The following is a 13,295-nucleotide window of genomic DNA, read 5'->3' as shown; positions in this document are numbered from 1 at the left end:
TATTTTGAGTGACACATTTTAAATACAGTAACTATAAATAAAATAAAACACTAAAATAATTTATTGCCACGTAATTTTGCCTTTAATTTCAATGAATGAAAGTGGCTTGCTCAAAATTTAATGCAAATAAACATTTTTTTTTGGTTTCATTTTTATTATTATTATTTTTTTTTGGTTTCATTTTTATTAATATTTTTTTTAATGCTACAAACGGTAGCCAACGTGGAAGCGATATGAAGGTAGGTGTATTTTATTGCTGTGTCGTATTTATTTATTTCAAAAAACCAATAATTTCATAAAACTTAATTGCAATTAAAATCTTTAAATGCGGTATTGAAAAGTGATATTTTGAGTGACACATTTTAAATACAGTAACTATAAATAAAATAAAACACTCAAATAATTTATTGACACGCAATTTTACCTTTAATTTCAATGAATGAAAGTGGCTTGCTGAAAATTTAATGCAAATAAACATTTTTTTTGGTTTCATTTTTATTATTATTTTTTTTTGGTTTCATTTTTATTATTATTTTTTTTAATGCTACAAACGGTAGCCAACGTGGAAGCGATATGAAGGTAGGTGTATTTTATTGCTGTGTCGTATTTATTTATTTCAAAAAACCAATAATTTCATAAAACTTAATTGCAATTAAAATCTTTAAATGCGGTATTGAAAAGTGATATTTTGAGTGACACATTTTAAATACAGTAACTATAAATAAAATAAAACACTCAAATAATTTATTGACACGCAATTTTACCTTTAATTTCAATGAATGAAAGTGGCTTGCTGAAAATTTAATGCAAATAAACATTTTTTTTGGTTTCATTTTTATTATTATTTTTTTTTGGTTTCATTTTTATTATTATTTTTTTTAATGCTACAAACGGTAGCCAACGTGGAAGCGATATGAAGGTAGGTGTATTTTATTGCTGTGTCGTATTTATTTATTTCAAAAAACCAATAATTTCATAAAACTTAATTGCAATTAAAATCTTTAAATGCAGTATTGAAAAGTGATATTTTGAGTGACACATTTTAAATACAGTAACTATAAATAAAATAAAACACTCAAATAATTTATTGCCACGTAATTTTGCCTTTAATTTCAATGAATGAAAGTGGCTTGCTGAAAATTTAATGCAAATAAACATTTTTTTTGGTTTCATTTTTATTATTATTTTTTTTTGGTTTCATTTTTATTATTATTTTTTTTAATGCTACAAACGGTAGCCAACGTGGAAGCGATATGAAGGTAGGTGTATTTTATTGCTGTGTCGTATTTATTTATTTCAAAAAACCAATAATTTCATAAAACTTAATTGCAATTAAAATCTTTAAATGCAGTATTGAAAAGTGATATTTTGAGTGACACATTTTAAATACAGTAACTATAAATAAAATAAAACACTCAAATAATTTATTGCCACGTAATTTTGCCTTTAATTTCAATGAATGAAAGTGGCTTGCTGAAAATTTAATGCAAATAAACATTTTTTTTGGTTTCATTTTTATTATTATTTTTTTTAATGCCACAAACGGTAGCCAACGTGGAAGCGATATGAAGGTAGGTGTATTTTATTGCTGTGTCGTATTTATTTATTTCACAAACTAATAATTTCATAAAACTCAAATTTGTGAAATTTGTGACGTTTGTGAAATTTTTACTTGTCAGCCGCGCATCGGCACCACGTTTTTCTTCAATAATCTGAAATTTTAAATCCGCCAATAGGATTTCTTTTTCCTGTAAAACACTAAGGCCATCTATCCGCATCATCAGTAAAACCTAATTCAGTGAGGGCTCGATTTGGCTATATCAGTTCGGGATGCCTGGGTGAAAACAGCAACATAGGCGAATCTCTCTATCTCTCGTTTTTCGCGAAAGCGCTACCTAATCCTGAGAGAACGAACTAACTCGATAATAGCGGGAAATTCAAACAGGACATTTTATTTATTTTCCAAATTTAAAAGATTATAAATGTTAAATGTTTCTGTACTCATGCACTGTTACGAGACATTTTAATAAAAAAGCATTTGTAACAGTTGCAATAGCACAAAAACATTTCTTTCCAATAAAAATTTATTAAAAAATAATAACGTGCTGGAATGTATAGGCAAAATTAATTTAACTTGAATTGTTCTTCAAAAAGATACTTCAGATGTAGTAATCTATGTAAATACATTGTCCAAACATACACAATGATCCATAAAAACTGAGTATATTGGCATCAGATTAAATTATTAAATTGTTAACTGGAAGTGTACACTATTGGTATCCTTTAAAATTTAAATTCAGATTGCTGACAGACACAGTATTTCGGGATCAGTCTGTATAAATACATCAGATTTGTTGGTTCAATTACTTGTCTACACACTGTTCAGAAAAACAAAAAAATATCAAAATTTTGATAGTAACCTTTGACATTAGTCCAATTTTTAAGCCCCTAAGGCTAAATTTTACAATTCTCAGATGAACAGACTCCCGATAAGTTTTTAGTGTTTTTGTTCAACAACGTATTTTTCGAAATTTATTCGCGGGGATAAAGCTATCAGACGTTTGTAAAAGGGGCCCTAACACGTTTGATGTTAAAGTTCTTGATAAGTTTTGAAATTTGAGTAATTTTTGAGTAATCTCGATTGCACTCAAACTCAAGTGTGCTAAAATTATTTAAATAAAAAGCGAGAAATCTGATATACATAACTATAACCGAAAATTAGGGAATTACAACTACCATGTAATCATTTGAATTTTAAATTTTTAATAAAAGTATGGGCACGTAGGTTATTTTTAGTGAACCTCTTTTTCTTTTACTTTCAGCAAAATGTGCGACAGATTCCTTTAAATTTGTGTTTGACGCGACCTCTCAGCTTGAGTGCACGAACTATTTAGCCATTTCCCCTTTTGCCCCACCCCATAGTAAGTTTAATTATTTTTCTGTGCCTGTGCTGGTAGTTATCAAATAATAATATTTATCATTTACAATTTAAAATGTATTTGTTTTTGTTTACTATACGAAAGTTATAATCGGTTTTTAATAATAATGGTAATAATAATAATCACCAATCGCATTGCCAACCTTGGAATCTTTTCCCCCAACTAGTATGAATCCGGGGAAAAACATTTTTTTATCTTACTCACAATGATCCTTTGTATCAATCTTCTTTTAAACAGTTAATGAAGCAACGAATACCGCAGTTGTAGACTTTTTTAAATTTTTTACGAGTATTCTTTGTAAACTATGGGGGTAAGACAAAACCACATGGCTCACTAGATGATCCACTTTATTTCACACGTTAAATATATAATAATTATATTTAAAATTAGTTTTTGTTACAAAATAATTACAGTACGAATTAACAACCTTGATTAAAATTAATAAAAGTATAAAAAATAAAATGGCAACTTGTAATTAATTATTGAAATGCAAAATACAACGAGTGCATCATACGTGTTCTGAAAAGAAAAAAAAATAAGAAAAAACAGTATGGAATTAAAAGATTTCTGTTCGTAATAATAAGTCATTAATGGATTAAGCAAACCTACTTGACTCATAAGTCTAACTAACATTTAGATATAAATACAAGTTGGTTTTTGATGAAACTTAAGAGACAATTAAGAAGATGAAGAATTCAATTAGCCGAAAAGTTTATCGAAACACGTATGACAATATGGCTTATCATTCTGTTCCTTGAAAGTGCCCTTATTTAGCTGCTTGAGACAAAATGCACAAACGAAATGCTCCGGATGAAATTTCCTAAACATGGCTGTGATGCAACGGCCGGAAATCGGTTTATGGCAACCGGCACACAGCGAACCACGTTTCAAGTGGTAATGGGTCTCGCAGTACGGCTGACCTTCGTGGTCGAAGAAGGAGCCACCTATAAACGGCTGGCGACAGTCCTGGAAAAACAAAACATGATACAATTAGTATTCGTAAAAATATTTCTTGGTGTAAGACGAGGAAAAAATCCTTGAAAACGATACGAACTAGACCGTAAGAAATCATATTGTAAAGATACAGTGCGCTGGAAAACTATTTCGTTTTGAGAAAAATTCATTCACACTCGAATGCAAAAAAACGTAAATTGACTTTTTTCAGGTAATTTACCTATTAATAAATGCCACAATTTCAGAATTTTTTTGCACTCAATTGTACATCATTCGCAACTTAAAATAAATTTCTTATCTTTTGGTTATTGAAAATGATGTCATCGTCATTTTTTTAAAATAGAAACCCCCGATTTTTTAGCCATTTCAATAGGGATGTTAAAACTGAAAGGGTTAAAAAATGAAAGGTCATGTGCCTTAAAAAAATTTTTACGCTACGTGCTTTCAAAGTTTCATTTCTAAAAATTGCTTTAGGTTTGCAGTTATGTTAGCGAGAGTGTACTAAATTAGAATATTATTAAATATATATTTGTTAAACAAAAAAATAGCCAGTTCCAGTTAGAATTAACTTAAATTTGTACATCACTGTTTTATCTATAGATTTTGAGCAAGATCCATTTTTATTAAAAAAAATACAAAAGGTTAGTTTACTTTTATACTAAACAAATATGTTCGTAAGTCAACTAATAAGCAATGAATAGTAGGTACTTTTATAGTTATTAATAATACGAGTGCGAAAACACAAGCTTAAAGTTCGAGGGCTATGGTTATGCAACGAGCGTATGCGAGTTGCATACCCAGACAACTGAGAACTTTAAGCGTTTTCGCATGAGTGTTATTTTTTTTGTTGAAACATTTTAATTTTAAAAATAGTGTATTTAAAATAGTGATTATAATCAAGGATTCAGATATTAAAAAAAAAGCTAAATATATTACCAACAAAAAAAATAAGTTTTATATCATGTAATTCCAAATTAAATGGACATACTCCCTCAACCACAATTAAATTTTATAATACTTAGTACATAGCCCTTTAGCAACAACTAACTTGCAATTTTAGCGAAAAATACGAATGCGTTAAGCATATTTCAATTAAACATTATTAAAATAGTTCGAATTTGTAAAAAAAATAATAAAAAAATTTACATAGCCCCTTCACTCACTAAGCCCTTCAATTGCCGAAATGGTAAAACCATTTGTAGAATAAAATCTATGAAAAAGAAACCTAAATTTTAGTTATTAATAAAATTAATTATTTTAATTTTGCCCAAAACTCAGGCAAGTATGTTTTAAACAAAACCTTAATTCTTTTTGTTGATAGTATTTTTTGTGACAAATCAATTAAATATTTGTTCAGTCTCATGCTTTTCTTTTAATCAGACCACAAAATGTAGAAGATTTGCAGAATATTAGCCCATAGAGGCTTTCAAATAAAATTCAAAAATTGGAAATTTAAATCAAGTTAAGAATGGAGTATTTTTAAAAAGAAAATTTAAAGCTGTTCCGGCATTTCTGACATAGCAAACAAATTTTCAATTGCAACAGGTTTTAATAATAAATAATAATAATTAATTTAATAATAATTCCATAATTTTGCCATTCGCGACTGGATATTACATTTTTCATAACTCTTTAATACTTTAAAATAAATAAGGGCATGTCAATCAGTGGTAGAAAAAAGGTTAATTTAATTACTATTGGCCATAGTTGGTGAAAACCCTACTGAAGCACTTAGTGAAAGAAGAAGAAACGCAGAAACTTTTTCCAAACTCCGAAACTTTAAAAGTGTTTTATTTTTAATTATTGTCCTTTTTTTCCACCTAATTCACTCAAGACAAATGTAAACTTTTTTTTCTATTCTTTGTTTCACTTAGTAAATCATTTCACGTTAATGTGTGCAAAAATCCCTACTTCTAAACCATTGAGAGACATGTTCATCTAATTTCTTCCCACTTTCTCAAATTAATTTATCTTTCCGTCACCACAGAACAATAATAAAAATTGATTACGCCTGCCATTAATTGAGCTGTCTTGTTTCCCGTCGCCATTAAATCGAAACGAAATTAGCAAATCGAATGAAATAAATAACGCAGAGAAAAATTACAATGATTTTGGCTCGTCTAGTTGCTACAAATCAAGGCCAGAAACGTGGTGCAACAAAACCCATTAAATAGAACGAGACAGAGACAAGTTTCATAAATTTGTCCTATATTTTCGTGTAGGTACCCGACCTATAAATAATCCTGGCTTAAATATGATGTACAAAGACGTAGCAACTGACCCAATAAACACACAATTTATAAAACGGCCGCTAGGCCTCACCTGGGCGACAACGCAGCGCTCTGAGCGCGCAGAAAATCGCCCTGATTCTATTTGTGTGTGTATTTTTGTGTTTTCTTTTTTATTAAATCTTTATTATCTCAATATAATACAAATATACAAGACTTTGCTCTTATTTACGGGACAGGGTTAGACTTTATTAGGGGTGGCTAGCATATTTATTCGTCTTCTTCGTCCTCCCGCCCGATGCATGCTGGACACACCGGTTTGCCTTCAACCGCATAAAACGACTTCCCTTGCACCGGCAACTTGCAATCCTATGGTTTCAACTTTAATACCTACTCTCCTGGCTCATTTTTGCGCTTTGCGTCGGGGCCGTCGATACTTACCCTGCACACAAAGCAATCGGGGTGCCATTGCGCGTTCAGCGCCGAGATGTAGTTCTCCATGATGGCCCTATTGCACGCCCCGCACTTGGGGGCGAACATGTCGAAGTAATCGTCCCTACAGTAGGGCTTCCCTTCGCGCTCATGGAACCCTTCTTCCCCGAACTGCTTGCCGCATTGCGCGCAGAAGAAGTGTTCCATGTGCCACGTCTTTTCCAGCGCGGTCACGCATTTCTGTAAATAGAGCGGTCAGAAAGTGCTGCTTCAGCCGCGCCGACCTACATCCAAAATAGGCCCGTTGCAGTAGGCGCAGCGCGGACTGAAAAGGTTGTGGTAGTCCGGCTCGCAATAGGGCTTCCCGTCGCGCTCGAAGAAGTTCCGCGTGCCCAGCTCCTGGGTGCAGTGGGCGCAGGTGAAGTGCTCCGGGTGCCAGGTCTTGCCCAGCGCGGTGATGACCTGCCCGACGATGGGCTTGTCGCAGGCGCTGCAGCAGCCCTTCTGGCTGGTGTTGACCCCTTGTCGGCTCATGTCCGCCTGGAGGTTGCCGAGCATAGAGTCCAAGTTCTGCTTGGGGGCGCTGTGGGACTGCGTCGCTTTCGTGGGGCGCGCGTACTGCGAGTCGGTGACCGTCTGGTGCTGGGGCTGGCCCTGGTTCACCTGCGAACAGAACGGTCAGGAGCGCTTTGGAGGCGGTGGGACCAACCGTCGGAGATGGTGCTCGGGGGAAACTGAACAACCGCGCGCTTTTCACGACCAAGTAAATTTTCACGCCCCCCTCTCCCGCGACATTCCCGAAAACCGGGCTATTTTTGTGGAACTGTGGCGGGATTCTTATTATGTCACAGTGTTTCTTCGCTAGCATACGGACCGCTTTGTTATTATTATTCTACTTACATCACGGTTCGAAAAAGATGCGCCCACGCGACACGCACGATTTTATTCTTTTCGGTTATTTTTAATTGCTTTTGGCGTATTTTTAACAACCATTCATTTAATTAACACGTACCTTGATGCCGGACAGACTCGCCATCAAATCGTCGAGCTCTCGGGTGGCCGTTGAGGCTGCAGGGGCCGTAGACGTGCTGATGTGGGATGAAATCAGTTCGGTTTCACCGGGATAACCCGTCTCGGTTTTTGTTTCTTTCACAGTGATGGTCACTTTTTTCGGACCAGCATAAATCACTTCACTGGAAATTGTTTAGTTATCAACGTGACTGACATTTACATTAGGAAAAGATGATACTAACCGCATGACTTATGAACAGTGGCGCAATCATTGTCTCAAAGACAATGCGCAATTTAAAAGAAAATATGCAAAGTAAGCTAACAGGGAGCAAATCAAGCACAACGAGTCACTAGTTCTTGGATAAGTCTGTAAAAGTAAATTAATATTCCTTTTGTGACCGTTGACAATTTACAAATTTTGTTTGGGACATGATTACACTATCAGTAGAGCCATAAATGGGACTAGTACACTTTATAGAAATATAAAAAATTTAACGTTATATTCTAATTGAGAAAAAAAGATAAATTGTCAGCATTTTATTTCAATAAAACAGTCGACAAACATCTTTTGACAAATTTCAGAGCGACAGCTGTTTTGTTTGACCTCAAATCACGAAGCTATTCTCTAGTGTTTAGTTAATTTGTATTTAGCCATGGCTAATGCAAACGTGCTTTACGTTACCAAAACAAAAATAGTACAGTGCGGTTTAAAAAAATAAAATCAAGGATAATTTAGGTAATATTAGTTCAAATTAGGTAAAAATTTAGCACTGTTCCTTCTTTTAAAAGCGTGTCCCAACTACAGAAAATTAGACACACCAGCGAATTCCAAATTCTGAAATACTTTCTGTGCCTTAGAATGAGTCGATCAGTAAACGTAAATTTCAGTTCTTACTTTGCAAGATCTAAACATAATCATAGAGTGATGCTGTTTGTGGAAGAAAGTGATATCAAAATAAATAAATAAATAAATAACAATATAAAAAATATTGATAATTTTGCACAAAGGAGTTTATCTTTCTTTTTATTAATGGTAATAATAATTTCAGTCCCATGTTTCCAAAATATTTGGTCTTAACTAATTTTATTTATTCATCTAATTAGCCATATTATTATATAATTTTTTGTTAATAAATTTAAGTTAATAGTTAACAAATAATGTCACTAAAACTCCTGAAATTTTAGATTTAAGTAAAACCTTTGATAGGGCATTTTTAGGCCCTCTATTATATATCTACCAATTCTACCCACAAGTAAAGGATTTTTCTTACTAGGTCTTAGAACCGAATACACGAATACAAGGTGATTTAAAAGTGTCGGACCAACCTTTAAAATGCTGATAATAGAAGTTCGACTAAGCATAAAAATGATATCAGGTTTTTAAGCAACTTTTTAATTTTTAGAATGTTTTTCCTTAGCAAATTTAATTTGTTGCTATTTTCAGTTTGTTATACGAATAAAAATAAATACATGCTCGAAAAGCAAATTAAAAAAAAACATTTTCTGAAAAACTAATGTTAACTAGGAACCGGTTTATAAAAGCGTCATTAATTTAACCCCCAATTAAATGCGTGCTTAACTGAGCACGTGACGAAATTGAACAAATGTGATTGGTCGATTTGCTTTGTTAACTTTTAACAACGAATTAAAATTTAATGAAGCTTTCTAGACTATGATTTAAAATGATGTGGCATAATTTTAACCACAAATATCCCTCTACAAATGATAATAAATTGGAAGGTTTTTGTTGGCCTATCTCAATTAATAGAAAAATTACAACTTTTTGAATGATTTTTGGAAAATACTTTCGTTATTGATTGTCTGATTATTATAAAACTTGGCAATAATGTAAGGACCGGTTTATAAAAGCGTCATTAATTTAATCTGCAATTAAATGCGTGATTAACTGATCACGTGACCACATTGAACCAATTTGATTGGTCTATTCGCGTTGTTAACTTTTAACAACAAACTGAAATTTATTCAAGCTTTCTATCAACCGGCCCTAAGACTAATAAAAGACGCTCTTTAATGTGATGTAAACGGAAGTTATACAAAAGTTGTACATTTCTGGTTGTAATGGATTCCCCGCAGTTTTTTAACCATAACTTGTTTTTTCAGCCCATTAATACATATTTTTGATACCAAAGATTGAAAGCCTATTCATTTTTCTTAAAAAAAGATACTCTTGTTGTACTTCGCTAAAATATACCGTTTTCGAGTTATTTGGGTTTAAAATAAACTTTGCAAAATCGGAAATTATAAATTTTAAATGTCCGGTACTTTGGATTCAATTCACTTTGAATGATATTACTTGGACACCACTGTTACTACTGTCCAGTTACATTTAATTTAAAGTAATATTTGGTCATTTCTTGATAATTACAATGAAACTTTTGGTTATTCGTTGATAGAAACAATTCAGAAGCCGGCAGGACCCCATACAACACAAGACTGTATTTAATCTTAACATCACCTTAGAAATAAGAGGCAAATTTTTCTTCTACTCTATGGCTTTATCACTAATATTTAGATATTAATTGTGTTGACTCCAAAAACACAAATCAGTTTTTCTCTACCATCTAATGTAAGAACAGTTAAAGAAAATAACAGACAACAAAATAAAGCAGCAATAATTAAAAAATTCTTGAAACAAACCAACTGTATTTTGTACTACATTTTTTACAGATATTTATTACGAACTTTGATCAGCTTACAAAATAAGAAACTGGTAAAAAAACAAATATTCAAACCTGTGTAATGTCGATAATTTTGAAATATTTTTTAAATAAAAATCCATAAAAATTATATTTGTTTAAACAATGTTGGATAGAACAAACAAGAACGTCCTTCGTAAGTCATTTGTTTCTCAATTATGAAAGAAACGATTTGTTGGTCTTAAATATATTTTTATCTAAAAATATTTCTCTAATTGGATTTGGAAGTGCCAACACTAACTATTTATCTCATTATTTGTATAAATACTACAGGAAATGTAGTATTTTCAGCGCGTGATTCGCAGGTATTTAATCTCATTTATACTTTACACATATTTTTTCTACCACCACATCAAATAAAAAATATCTAGTTTTTACAATAATTACTATTTTTTGTAACGCCACTGGTTGACAAGCAATGTTACAAACGACAAACATCTTGAAACGCTTTAACAATTGTCCGCCAAGCCTCGCATGACATTTTTCACGTCGCGCAATTTATTTATCATTGTAGGTTTGAATTTACACTTAAAACCTAGTTGAAGTAATTACAGACGAACACTCCCACCTACGTGTACATAACAACGATCAAGTTGTGGATTTCTATTTCTGTAAGCGCACTAATAGTCAAAAACAAATCCTTCATTTGGCACAAAACTCTCAATAAAGTTGTTTGTTAAATTTAGATAAACACCTGGTTTAAAAAAACAGCAAAGCTATTCACAATCAGATAAAAAACACCTGAAGGCATTAATCAAATCTGTACTAAAATAGCAGTAGGTCAAACCCGGTGACTTGCGTTAACAAATCTACAAAACCATAAATTTTCCCAAATAAAAAATATAGGTCGCATTACAGCGTTAATGGTCCCGGTGATATAAACCTGATTTTAAGCCAAGAGAAACAATTCTTACTCACCCGGGATTTAATTCCTCCAAAAGACTATCGACTGTGCGTCTGTTCAAAGTACTTTGGGCGCTCGAGGGACGCGAATGGGGGCTCAAGCCGCCCGAGCCGTTGTAAGTACTTCCGTTCAAAGTTCCATTCATTCCATTTTCTGCAAAAACAGCCCAGTAAACCAAGAAGTTGAACCAAACTGGAATCTTACCGGAAATGTTGCCATAACGCGAATTGCTCAAGTCCTGCAAGAGCGTATCGAGCTCGGACAGATTGTTATTAAAAGTGCGTTTCTCGCCGGCTCCGGGCCCGGAACCGTACCCGTACCCCGGAGTGCGGGCTCCAGAAGTCGGTTGGGTCTTGCCATAAGTACCCTGAAATCACAATTAGAAATTTCTAAATTCAGGGTATGTTGTCCGGAATGTATTTTCGGCGAGTTATATTCGCTTCAGATTAACTTTAATTTTATATAAATATACAAGACGTGTGTATCTCGGCCACTTAACCAAACATACAACTGCTAATACATCTAAACAGGCCTGTCCTAAACAACCAGAAAAACCGCAGAGGAAAGCGGTGTACAAATTGAGGAAATCAGGAAAAACCAGAGGAAATCATTTTAAATAAGTCAATCAGGAAAACGATAAAAAGCACAATCAGGATAGAGTTTGTAGGATGCAAATACTAAAGAAAGTTATTTTTTCAAATACATAATAAAATCTGTATGGGTCGGTTTATAGAAGCGTCATTAAGTTAATCCGCAATTAATTGATCACGTGACCAAATTGAACAAATGTGATTGGTCCATCCGCTTGTTTAAAATTTAATTCGTTGTTAAAAGTTAACAACGCAAATAGACCAATCAAATTTGGTCATGTGATCAGTTATTCACGCATTTAATTGCGAATTAAATTAATGTCCTATGTGTATTAGACATTTGAAGACGGATTTCATAAACTGAGGCTGTTGGATATTATTTTCACGCGCTTTTTGACGAGAAGATGCTTAGAGAAATTAGTAATTTTACGCCATTTAACAATTTTACACTGTTTTATCCACAATGAATTTAGAAAATCTGGTAGATGCTCGAATAAATGTAATAAATACATTACTATGCTTCTAATTCGAAGCTAGCCTACAGGCTAGAAGTGAATAAATATTTATACAAAGTGATTTTTAAAAATTTTCTAAATGTCATAGTGTATTTTGGTTATATTCAAATTTCTTAATTCAAATTGGAACCCATATTTTTCTTTTTATAATTTGAAAAATACTAGATTTTTGGTACAAAAACATGTGTGTAAAAATTATTAAATAGAAAAAATATATGGATAGTATAATCACGACACACTTAAACACATTCTTTAAAATTAATGATTAATAATCAATTAACAGACATGTTGCAAGTGTATTTGAAAAAATATTGGCACAACTTATTTTCTTTCATTTACTGCTTTTTAACATAGCAATAATGGCAGTGTCCTCTTTACCATCTCATGGTAACAGACAGAAAATTTTTTAAATTTTATTTTCCATTTTTATGAACAGAATCAGTAGAAGTGAATTTCTCTTTATAGGAACTTAGTACCAGTCAAACTGTTTGCAATCTACAAGTGGAGCCACATTTGTAAAATCTGAAATACGAGCAGGAAAAAAATACGAATTAATGACAGACGGAACATAAAAAAAAACCTCATTCTTATTTTTTTACAATCGTTATAAAATTCTGCTAATTTAAAAGACACTTCCAGTAATTATTTTTGAAGTAAAAGGTGGAACTTTTGAAAGCACGAAACCGAAGAACAAAGCAATGTGTAACTACTTCTGATTAATTTACTCTTTGTTTACATACATGACGGATGGGACAAAAAAATCTTATGTATGAAAATAATCCTAAAAAAATTAATCAGACAGGCTTTAACTATTAAAGACTTTGACAGTATCAAAATTAAACAGTGGAAATTAAAAATTCGTGGTCTTGTTTAACAACGTAAAAAATAAGAACAACATTTTATGTCGATAACGTGACAGGAAAAATTATAAAGATAAACAAGTATAATATTACTAATAAATTTACCAGAAAACTATAAAACTAGAAAAATACTCTTTAAAAAATA

General features: G+C 32.4%; 1 protein-coding gene across 6 annotated transcripts in view; it reads right to left on the bottom strand.

Annotated features, from left to right (window-relative positions):
• Positions 1–3,269: 3,269 nt before the first annotated feature.
• The window catches only part of Pax (Paxillin), a 27,819-nt gene continuing 17,793 nt past the window's right edge, over positions 3,270–13,295 (bottom strand). For 4 of the 6 annotated variants that reach the window (XM_064355095.1, XM_064355096.1, XM_008194720.3 and 1 more), the window contains exons 3-8: positions 11,390–11,552; positions 11,200–11,338; positions 7,566–7,746; positions 6,842–7,216; positions 6,563–6,793; positions 3,270–3,905 (exon numbers count right to left, since the gene is read on the bottom strand). In XM_064355095.1, coding sequence (XP_064211165.1) covers positions 3,639–3,905; positions 6,563–6,793; positions 6,842–7,216; positions 7,566–7,746; positions 11,200–11,338; positions 11,390–11,552 — 1,356 coding nt within the window. In that variant the 3' untranslated portion in view covers positions 3,270–3,638. Of the gene's footprint in view, positions 3,906–6,165; positions 6,491–6,562; positions 6,794–6,841; positions 7,217–7,262; positions 7,420–7,565; positions 7,747–11,199; positions 11,339–11,389; positions 11,553–13,295 lie in introns of those variants that run through there. The other 2 variants (XM_008194743.3, XM_015984822.2) reach the window with 2 other exon arrangements.

Source organism: Tribolium castaneum, chromosome 2, assembly GCF_031307605.1.
Source record: "Tribolium castaneum strain GA2 chromosome 2, icTriCast1.1, whole genome shotgun sequence".
In the NCBI taxonomy this organism is placed as follows: Eukaryota; Metazoa; Arthropoda; class Insecta; order Coleoptera; family Tenebrionidae; genus Tribolium; species Tribolium castaneum.
This window is presented reverse-complemented; position numbering and strand designations above follow the sequence as displayed.